The sequence below is a fragment of the Salminus brasiliensis genome, chromosome 1 (assembly GCF_030463535.1).
Source record: "Salminus brasiliensis chromosome 1, fSalBra1.hap2, whole genome shotgun sequence".
Classification (NCBI taxonomy): domain Eukaryota; kingdom Metazoa; phylum Chordata; class Actinopteri; order Characiformes; family Bryconidae; genus Salminus; species Salminus brasiliensis.
Genome location: NC_132878.1, coordinates 21,816,770 through 21,832,187, shown reverse-complemented (window position 1 = coordinate 21,832,187; position 15,418 = coordinate 21,816,770). Strand labels below are relative to the sequence as shown.

Genomic DNA, 15,418 nt, shown 5'->3' with positions numbered 1-15,418 from the left:
TAAATGAGTCTGAATACATTTGGAAAAGTGACAGTAACGTTACAAGAGGTAGCTAGAACTAGTTTAACTGTGTCGAATTGGGACTAATTAAGTAAGAATTCCGTAATAAAATAATTGGTATATTTTATTAGTACTTTAAGACATTATTATTATTATTATTATTAGTAGTAGTAGTAGTATTATTTTAAGATGGCGTAAAATCGAGCCTGACGCTATTCCTCTCAGACTAGCTAGAACTAGTTTAACTGTGTCAATTTTGGGACTAATTAAGTAAGAATTCCGTAATAAAATAATTGGTATATTTTATTAGTACTTTAAGACATTATTATTATTATTATTATTATTATTTTAAGATGGCGTAAAATCGAGCCTGACGCTATTCCTCTCAGACTCTGTTCATCTGTACTACGTTCCCAAACGATTAAACGTTTAAAAAACGACATTTCCCATGGTGCTGCGCACTTGGCGCGAAACCGCGAGCGCGTCGCTAATTGGTGGAATTTCCGACAGTCATCGGCCGGCGACCGCCCAGTAGAGAAACATGGCGGCGCTGTCTGGGGAACGTTGGAGGGAAGGACTGCCCGGCCATGAAATGATTAAAAAACTACAAGAGAGGCTTCATTTGGAGCCCCAGGGGACCAGCAGGAGGATAGCGAAGAACCTCACCTTCTGTCTGAACGGAGACTTTTTCATATGGGATAATGTAGAGAGTGTGTTTTACACAACAAACCTCCGACAGCTCAACCTGGAGGAGGCGCTGGACTCGAAATATCAGGTTCACACACACACACACACACACACACACACACACACACACACACACACACACACACAAATCTGTCTCGGGTTTGTTCTTAAAGTGTCCAGAGGGAGAATTACACTTATAAATAGTAATAAAAAGATACTTATAGACATGCAGGACATAAGTCAGACTATGTGATTGTGTTTATTCATATAGCTATAACTTACAGACTAATAACAAAGGAAGACCTTAATTCAGCACTAATAATTACTTATTAAAGCCTCTAATTGGGATTAAATTACTTACTTTGAGGGCATTCTGACAATGTAGTACTGTATCTAGGTGTGGGGTGTTGTGCCTCGTTTGTATACATATAGCTGTCCATTTGGGCTTTAATATATGTGACATGATCTAAGCTTAACTGTATCACTGGCCTATTCACACTAGATATTTTCTGACAGCTAAGCATGCTGTGTACAAGCATCTTCTAATTGCCATAAATGTATGTAAAAAAAAGGCAAACAAACAAGGAAAACAAATAATACCAGACAAAATGTCAGTGTGCCTTAGTTTCAGCGTAGGTTTGGTTGATATGGTATTATTATATCAGTATTCTTTATGATCTGCCATGTTTGACATTGTGTCTTTTCTGCTATCTGTAATGTAAAAGGGACCCATATACATATCACAGATATTTCCTCTCCTCACTGTGCTACCCTGAATCATATTAAGCCGGACACATTCTGCTTTATTTGTAATGAAGACTGTAGGTCAGGTGTTCTGAAGGCACTAATGATGTCTATGATATGCTCAGAAAGGCCTATTGTGATGCACTGTTATGCATGTTGTTACAGCGGTAGAAAAAATATTACCATATTTCCCAGCTGTGCTTGACATCGATTTCTCTAGTCTCTAGAAGTGTACTGGCAGGAAGAACACCATTTGTACTTGTGGACGATTAGAGTACTATGGTCACCTTATTGTCTTGCGTTTAGTAATGTCTAAGCTTAGAGGTATCTTTGAACTATTGGTCAATTCTAACTAGCTAAGGCTTTTCTTGGGTAAATAGCAAAGCACTTTGTAAGTCGCTCTGGATAAGAGTGTCTGCTAAATGCCGTAAATGTAAATGTGAAGAGACATTCCTTCAGTTTATGTGATGTTGGTGATGGTGGTGAGCACTGTCTGATATGTCAGTCCAAAAACTTGTGACTGCGACTTCATCGCATATGATTTACATAATTTACATCCTCGTTAAACTTTTTAGTGATCCCTTGTTCCCTGTGGATGGGCACACTGACATCCTGGAATCGGCCTTGTCACACAGAACTCTTAAATGGCTACTTTATAAAAAAGGACCTTTTGTCGCTCACAGTCTGATTACCTTCCTGAATTGGTATTCTCAGTCACCTAGAACATCTGCAATGTCCAGTGTAAGTAACAATAACACAGCATGTCCCAAGCGTTTAAATATCCTGTTCTATCCCTCTTTTCAGACTTTGCTGTGTATCAACCCACCCCTGTTTGAAGTGTGTCAGGTTGTGCTCAGCCCCACTCAGTACCACGTGGCTCTCATCGGTCAGCGTGGGGCCACAGTATTTGAATTACCACAGCGATGGGGCAAGAAGTCTGAGTTTGAAGGTGGACGTCAGGAAATAAACTGCAAGTGAGTCATGTTGACCTTATAGGATAAGGAGGTTCATGGGGTTGTGTTGTTGAGGGATCTTGGATTAAACTCTCAAGGTTGAATAGTATGGTTATGTTGACCTTGGTGCTGTACTTCTTAATAGGATATGTGTTTCTCTCCTATCAGGACTATTCCTGTGGCTGAACGCTTCTTCACCAGCTCGACCTCTGTGACCCTGCGGCAGGCTGCTTGGTTCCCCAGTGAGACAGAGGAGCCTCACCTGGTGCTTCTGACCTCAGACAACACCATTAGGTAACATGGTGGTTCTTTAATTGGGGGTTATTTTTACCAAGTTAACTTTTGGAAAGTGAAATAAGCAATAATGTTGCTTTAATCATGTCAAGACCACGTTTACATGCTTTAGAGGAAGGGCAGAGGGATTGCCAAGACTGGGCTTATATAGAACTAATACATTGTTTATTTGCTGAAAGGTGTAGTGTGGAAATCCAGGTCTTTTCAAAGGGTTCCCTTTTTTCCCATTATTCTCTAGAGGGCTGCACTTTCTCTATTGCTCTATTTAAATACATACAGTTCACATTCAATACATAAACATAATTTGAGCATTATATATATTTTTTCATCCATGAAATATTGCTGTAATGGTATAAATGGTAATAATGCTGCTTAAATGTACTCCAAGATCAGGAGGCATGCATTTTTATTTTACTCACTTTTCCAGACATCAGAATGTAAATTTTCTGTAATGACTTTCAGTCTTTGTTTCCATGGTTATAACAAGGAAGTGTTACCGTTAAGTTCGATAGATATGAATGTCAATAATAAATGCATTATTATGCATTATAATAAAATTATAAAAGCAATACTTTAAAATAACTTGTTGTTGTTGTTGTTATTATTATTATTATTATTATTATTAATAATAATAATAATAAAGGTATTTTAAAAAACACACTGTGATATATCTATATCCTGGATATAACATTGAGACATAAGTTCACCTAAGAATCACACAACAAGAGGAGCAATCAAAATGTATATAGCAATCAGCCAAGATTGATATATGTAATGTATGGAATTGTGTAATGTTCAGTATTACAGTGAATGATGGTTGTAATGTCACATTGGCCTGTAGATTCTACAGTCTTAAAGAGCCTCAGACTCCTGCTCGAGTGCTTCCAGTGTCTCAGTCAGAGGAGGACAGCAGTGTCCACACAAGAGGGTGAGAATTCCAGCTGTTCTTGTCTTGCTGTTGTGTCTTAGCACAAATTCTAATTTGGGTGATGCTCTTCCCCCAGGCGCTCGTATGCAGCCTCTCTGGGTGAGATCGCTGTGGCGTTTGACTTTGGCCCGCTGGTCGACGCTCCTCGCCAGCTCGCTCGCCAGCGGCCCAAGGATGACCTCCTGGTGTACCCCTTATACATCCTCTATGAGAATGGAGAGACGTTTTTGAGCTACACCTCTCTTACACACACGTAATGCCACCAATCTACTGTAACACACAGGCTTTGTTGTTTACCTTATTCTTTTTACAATTCTACATGTTCAAAAGTATTCAGACATCCCTAGTGGAATTTTACAGTTTTTGATCTGCATATGCCTACAATGTTTGGACATGCACTATAATGACAAAAGTATTGGGACACCCACAATAGCCTTTGATATCCCATTCTAAATCAATTTACATTAATAGGAGGCTTAGGCCAACCTCTGTAAAACAACCCTATAGCATTATCCATTCTCTGCCAAACTTTACAGTTGGCAGGGTACAGGTAGGTACTGTCCTCCTTCGCCAGACCCAGATTGGTCTATCAGACTGTCAGATAGAGAAGCGTGATTCATCAGTCTACAGAACGTAGAATGTTTCCACTGCTCCAGAGTCCAGTGGTGGTGTGCTTTACATCACTCTGTTCAGTGCTTGGCATTGTGCTTAGTGATGTAAGGCTTGCATGCAGTAGAGCTCTCAGCACATAGTTTTTGTGCTGATGTTGATGCCAGGGGAACTCCCCTGGCATTCTGTGATACAGAAACAGTGGAACTGAGAGGCAGCAGAGTGTTGGTAATTTTTATGCACTGTCTGCTTCAGCACACAGGTGACCCCGCTCTGTAACTTTACATGGTTTAAGTAGGTAGGTTTTACTTTTAAATAATAACACTCAGTTTTTTTTGTGGAATATCAAGAAGGCAAGAGGTTTTGCAAACTGACTTGTTGCTAAATTGGCATCCTATTATGGTAACATGCTGGAATTTAGTGAGTTGTTTAGAACAAACCACTCTTTCACAAATGTTCCTAAAGACAGGATGCTTTGGTTGGTGGTTGATGTTATACACCTGTGACAAAGGGACTGAATAAAACACCTTAATTCAATGATGAAGAGGTGTGTCCCAATACTTTTGTCCATTTAGTGTGTTGTATATATTGTTGCTTTTCAATCTTCTGCTTAATGCTTATACCCATCAGTTAGCATAGTTTGTGTTTGTTTGTCTGTGTGTGGCAGCATTCTGGGGAAGCTGCTGGGTCCTCTCCCCATGTACCCGGCTGCTGAGGATAACTACGGCTACGATGCCTGCGCTGTGCTCTGTCTGCCCTCCGTGCCCAACATCCTGGTCATTGCCACAGAGACTGGCATGCTGTATCACTGTGTGGTGCTGGAGGCAGAGGAAGAGGATGATGGTGGAGTGAGTAACCACCTACTCTCATTCTGTCATTTTGATCAAATGTTATCCTATCATGTGAAATTCAGGTTATTGTAATCAGCTATACCCTCATTCTCTGCTGTCCTGCTGGTCACCCTTGATTTTGATGGTTCCCTTTAGAAAATCATCAGACTATCAAGATTAATTCAAGAGGTTTACATCTATAGCGGACCATAAAGAGTTATCATACTGATATAATGTGGTGTTACAAAGCATTGTGTTGGATCTAATGTAACCAAGGTATTATGTAGGAGGGTATGTAGTGTCTGTGTTTTCTACATATACTTGAGTTGGAATGCTGTGTGTGTTTGTAGACTGTAGAGAGGTGGTCCCGGGGCTCAGAGACTGTGCCTTCCCTTTATGTGTTTGAGTGTGTGGAGCTGGAGCTCACTCTCAAACTGCCTGCTGGAGAGGAGGAAGATCTTGTAGAGTCTGACTTCACCTGCCCCATCAGGTTACACAGAGGTCAGTTATACTGGAAATTTTACCGCAAGGCTCTTTTATGCTTTTTATTTATTAATATGTATTTATTTATTTATTTGAGTGCTGCCACCAACAACTATTTTTCGGTTGATGAATTTTTGAGATTAGCCAGTTAATCTAAAGTATTACATTTTCAAAAAAAGTGTTTTTTCTAGTGTTTTTTAAATAAGACACTATATGTCATTGTATAAGGGTGCACAAAATAAAATGTAAATAGATTTTTATTTTTATTTGTTTTTAAGTCTTGAATAGTTGAATTGAACAAAGCGTGATCCACTATATTTAGGGCATTCCCAAAGGAATGTTCTTAATAATGGCAGAGATTAAATAATTAAAGAAGGTGCATGCCTCACAAAGCCCAATACACAAATGTTCATACTGACATTCTCAATCCACGTAGAATAAGGGTACCAGACAAATGACTTTATGGCTTAATAATTGTTGTATTTAGCAGCTAAAAGGACTACATATTTTATAAATGTTTCTGAATAATGGTTAACAAACATGAGTAGAAAACACTTGTTTGTTAATTGGCTTTGTTGTTTCTGGCGGTCCATCATCCAGAAATAGCACCTGTGTGTTCTCTGCTCAGGTGCGCGTACATCACGCTAGTGCTGCTGTGGTAGGCCATTGGCGCTTTGCACAGTATAAAACCACCTTTTTACCGTTCTTTAGGTTTTAGGGCACTTTTATAAATGTCTTTCGCTATTAAGCCGGATCAGTTGCAGTGGCAATACATTTTTAAAACTGCAGCTTTGAATAGAGTTGACCAATGACTGGAGTCAAAAACGCCAGAGCACATGCATGCAGCAGTGACATGGTGATATTGAGACAAATCTTTTTTTTTTCTTTAATTTTTAAAAAATGCTCAATTCCTAAAAAAAAAAAAAAAAAACCCTCAAAAATATTAAGGTATTTGTTTATTTTAACCATTACTCAGTAATAATACCCCTAAACATGTTAGTCCTCACACCACTGACTGCATGTTTCTTCTGCGTTCCAGATCCACTGTGTCAGCACAGGTATCACTGTACACATGAGGCGGGCGTTCACAGCGTGGGACTGGCATGGTTTAACAAACTCCACAAATTTCTGCAGTCAGGTCAGTGCTGTTTTATTTACACATTCTGATTGGTAGAGGTGTAGGTTTTGTTGAAGGCTGTGTGTTTGGGCTTGCTTTTATGATGAACGATTATTGAGACAATCTGAAAAATTGCTGTAGTCAGCATAAATGCGTGCGCTGTGTAATTGTTGGTGTTTGTGTGTGTGTGTGTTTACATGTGTAGATGAGGAGGATAAAGACAGTCTGCAGGAGCTGGCAGCTGAGCAGCGCTGCATAGTGGAACACATTCTCTGCACCAGACCCCTCACCAGCAGGTAGATTTGAAGTACAATGTAGTCATAAAATAACATTGTATCTTGTAATGTAATATTTACATTACATATGTATTATTTTTAATATGCATAAAAAGTACTTCCTATAAGCTAGAGAAATAAAGAGGACAAACGTTTAATGGACCTAGTCAGTTTTATCTCCCCTTTTTGACATAATGTGAATCTGATCATTGTCCTTTACACAGTGCAAAGGTTTGTATACCTTTGTTCAACCTTGTTTTTGTGTGTCAGTTTGCCAGCTCCAGTGCGGGGTTTCTGGATCGTGTCTGATCTTTCTCTGGGCGCCACCATGATCTGTATCACCAGCACTTATGAGTGTCTCCTTCTCCCTCTGCTGTACGTGAGCTGAATGCTAGCCCAACATCCGTTCTGTATTACATCTGAGAAATATCATTGTGAATCTCATTGTGTATTGTCATTAGTCTGAGGTCACGTGAAATGTGATGGGAGAGTAATTGAAAAGCATTGGGCTTGGTATAACACCAGGATTAAATGCTGGTGTTTTGATTCTCTGCAGAAGTTCCATTCGTCCTCCCTCTCCTCCTCTGTTGTGTTCCCGGGTGGGGACGCTCGAGGGGTCTGGGAACTCCCCCCTGCGTGGACTTGCTGATGACTCATTTGAGCAGCATATCCGCAATATACTGGCTCGTAGCTCCACCAATCCACTGATGATGAGGTAAGACAGCACGTATAAATACTCCAAACTCCAAATGAATAGCATACAACTACCTGCAGCCTCCTCATTTTAAAAGTGCTGCTACAAGTTACTAAAGGTACCTAAAGTCATGTTTTGTATTTGTCTCAGGTATGGCATTTTCATAGTGTTCCACATTTGGGCTGCTCAGTGTCATTTGTTAATTAGTATCATAATTTTGGCTTTAGCGATATTTATGCCACAATGTGTAAATTAGGCCACTGACCAATGTGTGTTTGTTTCAGGGCAGGGGATAAAGACACCTCATCGCCCACTCCAGAGTGTCTGCAGCTGCTGAGCAGAGCCACACAGGTCTTCCGCGAGGAATACATCCTCAAGCTGGACCTGGCCCGTGAAGAAATGCAGAGAAGGTACACCCTTAAATAGTTGGCATGTTTGCGTTCCGAGTACAGTTTAAAGATGCACTATGACTGCATTACTGCCAGGGCAAATTACAAATGTTAAACTTGGCTCTTTAAAACTTGCTTCCAATATACACCCATGAGCCAGATTGTCCTGCTTCAGCATAACCTGATTCAGTCTGTGTGTTAGAGCAGGGAAGCCAGTAAACCGTGCTGGACCCCAGCTCTTGGTTCCCCACGCCTGCTCTAAAATCGTATGCAAAATGTACTCCTGTGGTGTCTAGATAAAAACACAACTGTAAAAACAAAAGCTTTGCCGGCTGAAATCTGCACGTCTCTGTATTTTCTGCTAATTTACCAGTTTCTGCTAGGTCTTGTGCAGCTGTAGCGCTGTAGAAACTTTACCGGGACTTTGAATTTGGTGTGCGTTCCGAGTTGCAATTTTCCCAAGGGCTTCCAAGTAGTGCCACTGTCGAAGCATTGGCCCTGTCCATGGAAGATTCAAGACCGGGAGATGACCCCCTGTTCTCACAGCCCAGCGTGATTCTATCAGACATGGGCATCTGTTAGCTGATGTAACAGAAGTGACAGTTAGTGTTCTCTTCCAGTCATGTTGAACTGTCTGATGGCATTGAGTTCGCAGCAGTTCAAAAAGATGTAGGGGTGGTTCATGTGACTGGGAGGAGGCACAGGCTAGCCTTCACACTTCTAGTAATGGTAGCATCATTGACTTCAAAATTGTAGTATCAAAAGAAAGTCTGTCCGAATGGACTGTAGGGCTGTGTATTGGCAGTAGGATTCACAATGCATAATGTTTTACTTTTTATCCAATCAGATCTGAACAGTGCAATCTGATGGCAGAGTACAACACTGCCATCTGGCGGTCAGAGTTTAAATACAACACAAAATGAGACAATGTCTGCCACCAATCTTGACATGTAAACTATTTATTAAATATCTGTACTGTGTTGCTAAATATATATAAATATATATTGCGATATTAATTTCCTTACACTCTGACGGACTGAAGAGCAAAGCACAGTGTAAATGAGTGCAGTGAAAGCATAATGGATAATCCCTGCACACAAGATTTAAAACTCAGAGTTACTTGGGATCTCCAAATGCTGCATTTAGCTGTTTCTCTCCTTAAACAGGAAGGTACTGCAAAACAGTTGTCCAGATGAATGCGCTGGGGCATAGGCAGCACAACTGACTTCACACAATTTCATACAATTCTATACGTATTTCCGTTCCATGCGAGATCACCAAGCTGCTTAAAAACAATGCTGCTTGAAAAAAGTGTTTCATTGAGGTTCTGTTCTTGCTGGGAATGCCAGATGTTTTGCTTTTCCCTGCTGTTGTTGTTTAGCCTCAGTACAGCAGGGTTGGAATTATAAGCCTCATTGCTTTGGTGTTGCTCTGATGGCCGTGTGTTAATGTGCCCATGCTTGTCTGATTGTGCCACAGAGTAAAACTGCTGACTGGTCAGAAGAACAAGCAGCTGGAGGACCTGGCACTGTGCAGAGAGGAGCGGTAGGCACGAAATACACATGGACAAATGTGTTCAATGATTGTTCTATGAGACAGTGGCCTGCATATTAAATGCTAAATGATTAAAAGTGTGTGTGTGTTGCGTGTGGGGGTGTTGAATGCATTACTGGAACTGCGAGAATGCAATAATGAAACTGCAATCTGCAGTGCACACAATGAATCTAAACTACTACACTGCAATTGGCTGTTTTTTACAATTCAAAACTCAAGTCTTTTTACACTACAGAAAGTTGTGGAAAATATGATATTGACCAAATCAATCGTCAACTTGAGTTATTGAAATGGTGCGCAGTTGCAGTTTATTCATCTACTGCTATTTCATTCATTTTAGCTTGCAGTTCCATTGTTGCTTGCTGTTGCCATATGGAAACTATCATATTATTCATATAAAACCTCTATCATCTAAGCTGCTCTCACTGAAGGGACAATAACTAATGTCCTTTGGGTATATTTGATTATTTTTCTTGAAGTTGTGTAAAAATGTCCATCTACTTTAAGTGCTTCAGATGCAAGATGATCTAGATGGCTAGATGTGAGCTGCATCTACAGCATGGAGAGAAGAAGCATTTGGTTTCTCAGCTATAATCACATAATGGCCTGTTTAGCAAACAGGTGCCATTAAGTTCATTAATGGAAACTAATCTGCAAAAACAGCATGATTATTGTGTATAATATATAAACAGTTTTCACACAATGAACATACAGTTTATGTACACCATATGGACAAAAGTATCGGGACACACCTATTCATCATTGAATTCAGGTATTTCATTTAGATTTTATATATTCATTTATATAAGTTTAAGTGTAATGTTGACATTTTTGTGTGACAGTGACACTGTCCAATTAGGAGAAACCTGTTAGGTTTTTCAGCTCCCACTGAAGGTTGAATGAGCCTCAGTACTGCACAGCCAATGAAGCAGCCTGTTTAATTAATAAAACAAATTTATTTTATAATTTAAAAATCCTCACTATTGTGAGTGGATGAGTTGAAGGTGACCTAATCCGTGGATAAAATAATGCAAACAAATAGAGCATATGGGCCAAGTAGTCAGTGTTGGCATATAGTAACAGCAATGAGTTCAGTTTTAATAACCTATTCTCTTTTTGTCTAATGCTCTAATTTCACTAAGTGTAAAGAAACGTGACTGAACTAAAAATAAAAAGCTGATGTGCTGCAGGGGTCTTTTTAATAAGTGGGTCATTTACCGTGCAGTAAACAAAAAAATTGCATGACTGCACTTGGTTTTAATGCAGTCATCAGAGCTGCTTCACCCAGCGTTTGTCTTGTGTTTCCAGCAGCAGTCCCGCAGCGGTGTTTAGCTCATGTTGTGCTATGTTTATTTATTTTTTTACAGAAAGAGCCTGAGGGAGGCAGCAGAGCGGCTGGCTGATAAGTATGAAGATGCCAAATATCGACAGGAAGCCATCATGAACAGGTCCCATATTTGTGCTTTTTACAAATAATGTCTCTAAAAATAAATGTCTGCAGTGTTTCATTTTCAGTATTAAGTTTGTTTGTTTGTTTGTTTGTTTATTTATTGGAACTAATTCTTTCTGTACCCTTTAACGCCTTTGAATTTAAAATAGTTAGCTGATCACTTGGCACGCCTATTGCACAGAATTATTAACTAGCTTATGTTTCAGTGAAGATTATGTTAAGAATGCTAACCTGACTAACAGTCAGTCATAGCTTATCTCTCTATCTATCGATATATCTTTCTGTATACCTATCTGTATATTAATGTAGTAGTAATAATAATAACAATAATACTAATACTAATAATACTAATAATAATACTGCATTAATGCATCCCCTTCAATTGTCCAGGAAAAAAAGGTCTTGCAAGAAAAGGTAATGTGAAGCTATAAAGAACAGAAAGTAAATAAAAGTTGTGTTCAAGAAATGATAAAATACCCTGACAGAATAAACAACTGCTGACAACTAACCTAACTCAACTCACTGATGACACACTCCCATCATTTGCTTCACATAGTAACACATCTGCATCTTCCTTTCCCAACATGAATATAGTGATTGTGTTGTCTCTGAGAACAACAGAATTACCTCACTTCTCTCTTGAATGTTGTGGCGTCTTGTTGCTGGGTTGTTATGTTTGTGGTTCTCCACCAAAAAAGGAAGAACCAGATCCCTTCAAACACACCCACACACCTTGTCTTGGAGGAAGGCTTCTCCTTCTCCGCAATGGTCGCACTGTGTAATGGGGAGAGTCTAAGCTAGTGGGTAAGAATTGGCAATTATGTAGGAAAACAAAAATGTTTCTGTGTTTTTATAGGATGAAGCAGGTGCTAGGTAGCTTGCGCAATCAGCTTCCTGTGCTGTCCGACAGCGAGAAGGAGATGAAGAAAGAGCTGCAGACCATCAATGACCAGCTCCGTCACCTAGACAACACCATCACACAGGTCAGCTGCCCTAGACATTTGAGAGTTGATTTTCTTCCTGTGTGTTTCCCAGCTCCACACTCTTAAAAGAAGGTGCCACAATGCGTTCCTTAAACCATTTTTGGTTCCATAAAGAACCTCTACACAGTGTAAAGGTTTTGTTGTTCTAAGGGTTCTACCTAAAACGTTTTATTATATGGAAATTCTTTAAAAATGTTCTTCACACTCTTCTCACTGGTACAAAGATCTGAGTCTGTGAGGAACTTATCTTTGTACCAGAAGAAGCGTCAGTGGTTATTTTTAAGTATGTAGTACTTGACAGTCAGACAACGCATGACCTCACATTTCCTGTACTGAATTGTAGGTCAATATGAAGAAGGAGTACCAGACGAAGCAGATGGATAAAGGCCTCCTGTCTCCGGCTCGAGCTACCATCACGCTGAACGCCCACCAGAGAAAGTGTATTCAGGGTGTCTTGAAGGAGCAGTGAGTGCACTCCAATCAGTATTCTAATCTCAGCTACTCTTGACACACCTCCATCATAAACCCCATTCATTTGCAGTGAAACATGTCCTTTTCAGGCTGTGATGACAAGGAGCTGCACTGACAGCAGTGCATTGAATTTTGCTTCATTCAAATTAGCATCTCTTTTCCACATGAATAATAATATACTACATCAACACAGTTCTAGTTAAAACTGTGCCAGAACCAGTAAACTGGAAGACAAGATTTCTTTGATATGGAAATGATGTGTGGAGAGCAGGGCATAAAATAAAAATGTAGCATTAATATTTTAAATGAATTTAACGGGTTATAGTGAAAGGTCTATCCACAGAATGGTATTTCTTGAGATTTACCACAAAAATCATCATTTGTATCATTTTTGTCTTAACCCATAAGAGCCTATATGTGTCAAAGACTGTTTAAAAGATGTGGAAAGTTTCTTACAGCATTTTGTCCTTCACTTTAACTTATGAAGTGTCTGCGTGACCCATACCGAACATCCTGGATGCGTCACAGGACGGTTTGTGAACGTGTGTACATGACCTCATGTTCACAGTGTTGGTGTGCTTGATTAGCTCTTAAGATTTTTTGCTTCTAAAGGTCTGTTCCAACTCATTTAATAAACTCCTCAATCAAATATCAAAATATCAGATATTACATATATGAAATTGTTGTTGTGACCCGATTTTACATCTGGATTTGAACCTTATTATTATTTATAAGAATATAATTAAACCTAATTATTTACTGAAGTAGTTGTGACCTCTGTCACAATAAGAAACAATGAGTTGCTCTGTTAATTTTTCTGAATTGATTAGTCTGAATCAATATATAAAAACTGGGTCTGGGCTCTTGTGGATTAAATGTTTGACCACCAATTCGGGAATGCCCACTTTTAGTATTTTAATTTCTCTCTTGGTTATGATCACAGTTTTAAAGCAGATGACAAACTCCCAGAGACCGCCAGGCTAAAGTAAAGACAGCCTCCACCCAGTGGGGTTAGTAGTAAGTGTTAGAATGAAGCCTCCCAAAAAGAAAGCCTCCCAGCTCGTAAAAAATTCAGGAGAATGTATTTTAATTTTGTGCTGCTGACACTTGCTGCTCTACTGTATGGTTGAAAACGAATCATTTAATTAGTCAATGTTCAGCACAGCTGCTTTTTCACTAATTGAGTTCATTTTCATGCTGTACACAGTCTGCTTATTTAAATTGTTAGTGTGGTTGTGGCTCTGGTGTTTACCTCGCTCTATCTTTCCCTTCTCTAACAGGGGTGAGCACATCGGCGATATGATGAAACAAATCAAGGACATCAAGAACCATTTCAGTTTCTGAAAAGTCAGCAGCCATCACTGGCAAGTTTTGCTAAATTCATGAAATTATTACAGATCTGTGCTATAATGACCATATAAGAACCTTTTGCCAAATATATTTTGCTTATGTGTATTTGGTCTAGTGTGGTCTGATAAGCGTACAGTAATTTGCTGTAAGACACAGTGTCTTACCTTGCACTGGCAAGGAGGTGGCTAGGGGTGATATCCGAGGGTAAAAGGAGAGCTGACACTTTTCTAAACAAGCAGTCTAAGGAAACTTTTATGTTTTGTGTACAAGCGTGCATCTCTTTGGAGAATAAAATGTTTTGTATATTTGTGGACGCTTTATTTGTGGTCGTTTGTGGATTATTGGTGGACGACTGCTGTTATTAGCTATGGCATGATATCATGGTTTCCATTCCAGTGCAAATACTGAAATACGGAGTATTGGCTGCTGCTGCTATAGTGCTTTAGAAAATCTTTAAAAAAAACATTTTAAGAAATTGTTAGTTAAATTCAAGAGTTTGTTATTGGTGTCAGGCTGTCTAGTAACTTGTAAGCTGCGTCTCCCTATTTTGAGCTTACAACGTGTTTCAAATTATTATGCAAATTATATTTTTCTCAGACATTCCTAAATGCTTAATGCAAATGACAGGCAGCATAATTTTCAGGTGATCAACTGTTTAAATCTAAACACTAAACTATTCCAACTAAATTCCAATAAATGTAACAAATTGATTTTATTTATTTAATAAACTCAAAATGCACTGTTCCAAATGCTCATGCAGTACAGGGTTTTAAAACGTGATAGGTTGTAAAGAACTGAAAATGGTCATTGTGGAAATAGGAGCATTAAGAGTCACATTTACTGAAATCAAAAGCTATTTCAATTAAAACATCTTATCAGGCCAAGTTACATGTTAACAAAGGACTCCCAGAGCTGCTGTTTTTTTTTTTAATGTTTTGAACTGCCTCCCACCTTTTATAGATCTTTTACTTGAGGATACTCTGAAGGTTCTCAATAGGGTTCAGGTCAGAGGATGGTGACCACACCATGAGTTTCTCTCCTTTTATGCCGATAGCAGCCAGTGACGGAGGTGTTCTTTGCAGCATTCAAGGTTTTGACTCATCAGTCCACAGATCATTACTGTAAAGACCTGGTCTTCAAGGAAAAGAGAACTTAAATAGAATTCAAAATCTTTATGGGCATCATATCGAGAATAAAACAGGCAATTTGGAAAACAGAAGGGTGATGCTTCCTACAACTGCGATCAAGGAAGTACTTTTATGCAGATCTGTTCTATCACCGGATTCTTTGCGGTCAATGTATTATCTAATCATGTGATATGTTATTTGTGGAGTTACTATTAGGAGGGTTCCATTTAGTCTTTTTTTTTGTATCGAGGACTAAATCCAGAATGGCTCAGTTTGACAGATTTTATTTTACTAAGCTGTAGGTAGTGCTGGACAGAGGGAGTAGAGAGCGAGTTACATGAACACCAGTAACAACTTCTAGTGTTTAGTGAGTGGAGTTAATTACTTTAGCTTAAGGGACTGTCATTGCTCATCACAAGAAGAGTGAGCATTCTTGAGACAGGATGTGGTCAGACATGGATGTCGGCTGAACATCATGTA

General features: G+C 39.2%; 1 protein-coding gene across 1 annotated transcript; it reads left to right on the top strand.

Annotated features, from left to right (window-relative positions):
- Positions 1 to 541: 541 nt before the first annotated feature.
- Positions 542 to 14,129, top strand: nup88 (nucleoporin 88). The gene is made up of 17 exons (XM_072674406.1): positions 542 to 775; positions 2,236 to 2,405; positions 2,553 to 2,678; positions 3,520 to 3,606; positions 3,683 to 3,859; positions 4,883 to 5,063; positions 5,396 to 5,546; positions 6,568 to 6,666; positions 6,851 to 6,941; positions 7,191 to 7,295; positions 7,477 to 7,635; positions 7,899 to 8,024; positions 9,483 to 9,548; positions 10,925 to 11,005; positions 11,864 to 11,990; positions 12,334 to 12,455; positions 13,742 to 14,129. Exons 1-17 carry the CDS (start codon positions 542 to 544, stop codon positions 13,803 to 13,805), a joined length of 2,166 nt encoding a protein of 721 aa, XP_072530507.1. The 3' UTR covers positions 13,806 to 14,129.
- The last annotated feature ends 1,289 nt before the right edge of the window (positions 14,130 to 15,418 follow it).

Bases quoted from the DNA above. Each gene is read 5' to 3' on its own strand.
- nup88 (XM_072674406.1), top strand. From the start codon at position 542: ATGGCGGCGCTGTCTGGGGAACGTTGGAGGGAAGGACTGCCCGGCCAT. The intron at 7,296-7,476 runs GTACGTGAGCTG...GATTCTCTGCAG, and splicing joins TGTCTCCTTCTCCCTCTGCT to AAGTTCCATTCGTCCTCCCT. The intron at 7,636-7,898 runs GTAAGACAGCAC...TGTTTGTTTCAG, and splicing joins ACCAATCCACTGATGATGAG to GGCAGGGGATAAAGACACCT.